Source organism: Monopterus albus, unplaced genomic scaffold (genome assembly GCF_001952655.1).
Source record: "Monopterus albus unplaced genomic scaffold, M_albus_1.0 scaffold281.1, whole genome shotgun sequence".
In the NCBI taxonomy this organism is placed as follows: domain Eukaryota; kingdom Metazoa; phylum Chordata; class Actinopteri; order Synbranchiformes; family Synbranchidae; genus Monopterus; species Monopterus albus.
The window spans coordinates 358774-360837 of record NW_018128161.1 but is presented as its reverse complement, the minus strand read 5'-3'; the positions used below and the strand labels follow the sequence as shown (position 1 = coordinate 360837).

Below are 2064 nucleotides of genomic sequence, written 5' to 3'. Positions count from 1 at the left end.
AGTGGGGCGGTGTGGCCCCGGCCCCCCCCCCCCGTGACCCCGTTCAGGGACAAGCGGTAGAAAATGAATGAATGAATGAATAACTGAAAAATAAAGTTACCTAATTTTCGCATGTTTCCATTTATTAATTTTTTATGTAATGTGACACACTGACCTGGCCTCAGACAGGAAGCGGACCTTCAGCTCTGGAGGTAAATCTTCTTTACATGTTTTGACAGCTACCAGCATTTTGTCACGCTGCAGCGTCCCTTTAAACACCTCCCCAAAGTTACCCTGGCCAACAGCAGGGCATGATAGGACATGGAGGGACAGACAGACATGGGGTGTTAGAGACTAGAACTAAAAGCTGAAAACAGGACTGTGTAGCGGTGGGCGTCAGGTCACCTTTCCCAGCAGCTCTCCGAGGACCACGTCCTCATGGTTCAGGATCCACTTCTTATCCTGCACACACACACACACACAAAAAAACTCAGACTGTACATATCTGTTAATGTAAACATGCACGTAGAGACACAAACGAGTGTTTGCCTTGATGACGGGGTTGAGCAGCACGACTCCAGACTTCTTAGTGATGACCTGTTTGGTGGAGAAATGGTGCTCGATGAGCTGCGGGATGGTGGCGAAACCCGTCCCTTCAAAACGGTACTGACTCTACCAGAGAGAGAGAGAGGGTTTATCATGTCAGTTTTTACAGTGCACAGCTTCATTTGGAACATTTCTTCATTAAAAGTAGACTGCATTATAGAAAAAGTTTTAATAAACTCTCTACGAGCTGAGAAACTTTCATGTTTTAAGATGACAATGATCGGAAGGCAGGGCTACGCTCTTTATCCTCAGACACAACTGAGGAGCTGACCTTTGTCTTACACTACACTGGTTTATGACAGTCAACCTGATATTTTTAGAAACTTTTTTGGCAGGAGCCTATGTCATGTTCATGTAACGCAGCAAACTCATGGCTCACGATTAGTAGTGTGTGCAGGACATGAGAGTCAACAGGCCCCTTAGCAGTCTTTAATTAAAGAATACAATCTAAAGAATTTCCAGACAATTGCTGCTAAACTAATTAAAACTTGAGTTTCAGATCCAAGATGACATCTGTAATCAATAATTGTATAATTACAAGCCTGAACCACAAGTCACTTCCTAGCTAAGAAACTTAAGAACATAGTTGTGGTTGTTTTAAGCTGGCCTTTAGAGCTAGAAGACCATGCTGAGACTCAAACAAGACACCCTCTCACATCTAAAGGCAGTGCTTCATTAGTCACGGAGGTTTTAGTCACAGGGTCAATATTTGCAAAACTGCAATTAGATTTCTCTGGAGACAACTTCCCGTGTGCTCCTGTGTCTGGCTACAGCTGCACTTGTGTGTGTGCAGTGTTTTGCTTGGGGGGGGAAAAAACAGAAAAGAAGAGAAGACACAGCAGAACATGGACACAACCCTGGTTGACTGAAAGGGGACAGCAAGGTCTGTCCACCTTTTCTCTTTCTCCACTCTGTCACAGCACAAATTGAATGACATATCACACAGACACTCTTGGTCATTCCACCAGTTTCTGGTCCAACAGAACCTTGCCTTCAGGGCTCAGTCACCAGAGTCTCCATCATATTTACCCACACATGTATTTACTGCTGGTTGTTTATGATGTTCACGTCACTATTTGCATGAGCCAAGACTAAAGACTTATGATAATATTAAACATGTCTGATTTTATCAGAACATGAAGATGAAGATGAGAATAAGAGCCTGGAAAACAGCTTGGATCACCACCAAATGGCTGAGATGACAGGAAAGCAACGCGACCGTAGCAAGGCTCTCATTATTTTACGAAGGAGATGATAGTGGACATGAGGAAGGAGAGGAGATCTCATCGGTCACTGTTCATACGGGGGCTCGAAGTGGAGAGGGTGAGCAGCTTCAAATACCTGGGTGTCCACATCAGTGAGGACCTCACTTGGACACTTAACACCACACAGCTGGTCAAGAAGGCCCAACGGCAGCTGTACTTCCTGAGGAGGCTGAGGAAGTTTGGCATGTCACCTAGGATCCTCAGCAACTTCTAC

General features: G+C 44.9%; 1 protein-coding gene across 1 annotated transcript in view; it reads right to left on the bottom strand.

Annotated features, from left to right (window-relative positions):
- fer (fer (fps/fes related) tyrosine kinase) overlaps nt 1-2064 on the bottom strand; it is a 47828-nt gene that overhangs the window by 33588 nt on the left and 12176 nt on the right. Inside the window, exons 13-15 of the mRNA XM_020622475.1 lie at nt 529-651; nt 385-441; nt 155-273 (exon numbers count right to left, since the gene is read on the bottom strand). Coding sequence (XP_020478131.1) covers nt 155-273; nt 385-441; nt 529-651 — 299 coding nt within the window. The remainder of the gene's footprint in view (nt 1-154; nt 274-384; nt 442-528; nt 652-2064) is intronic.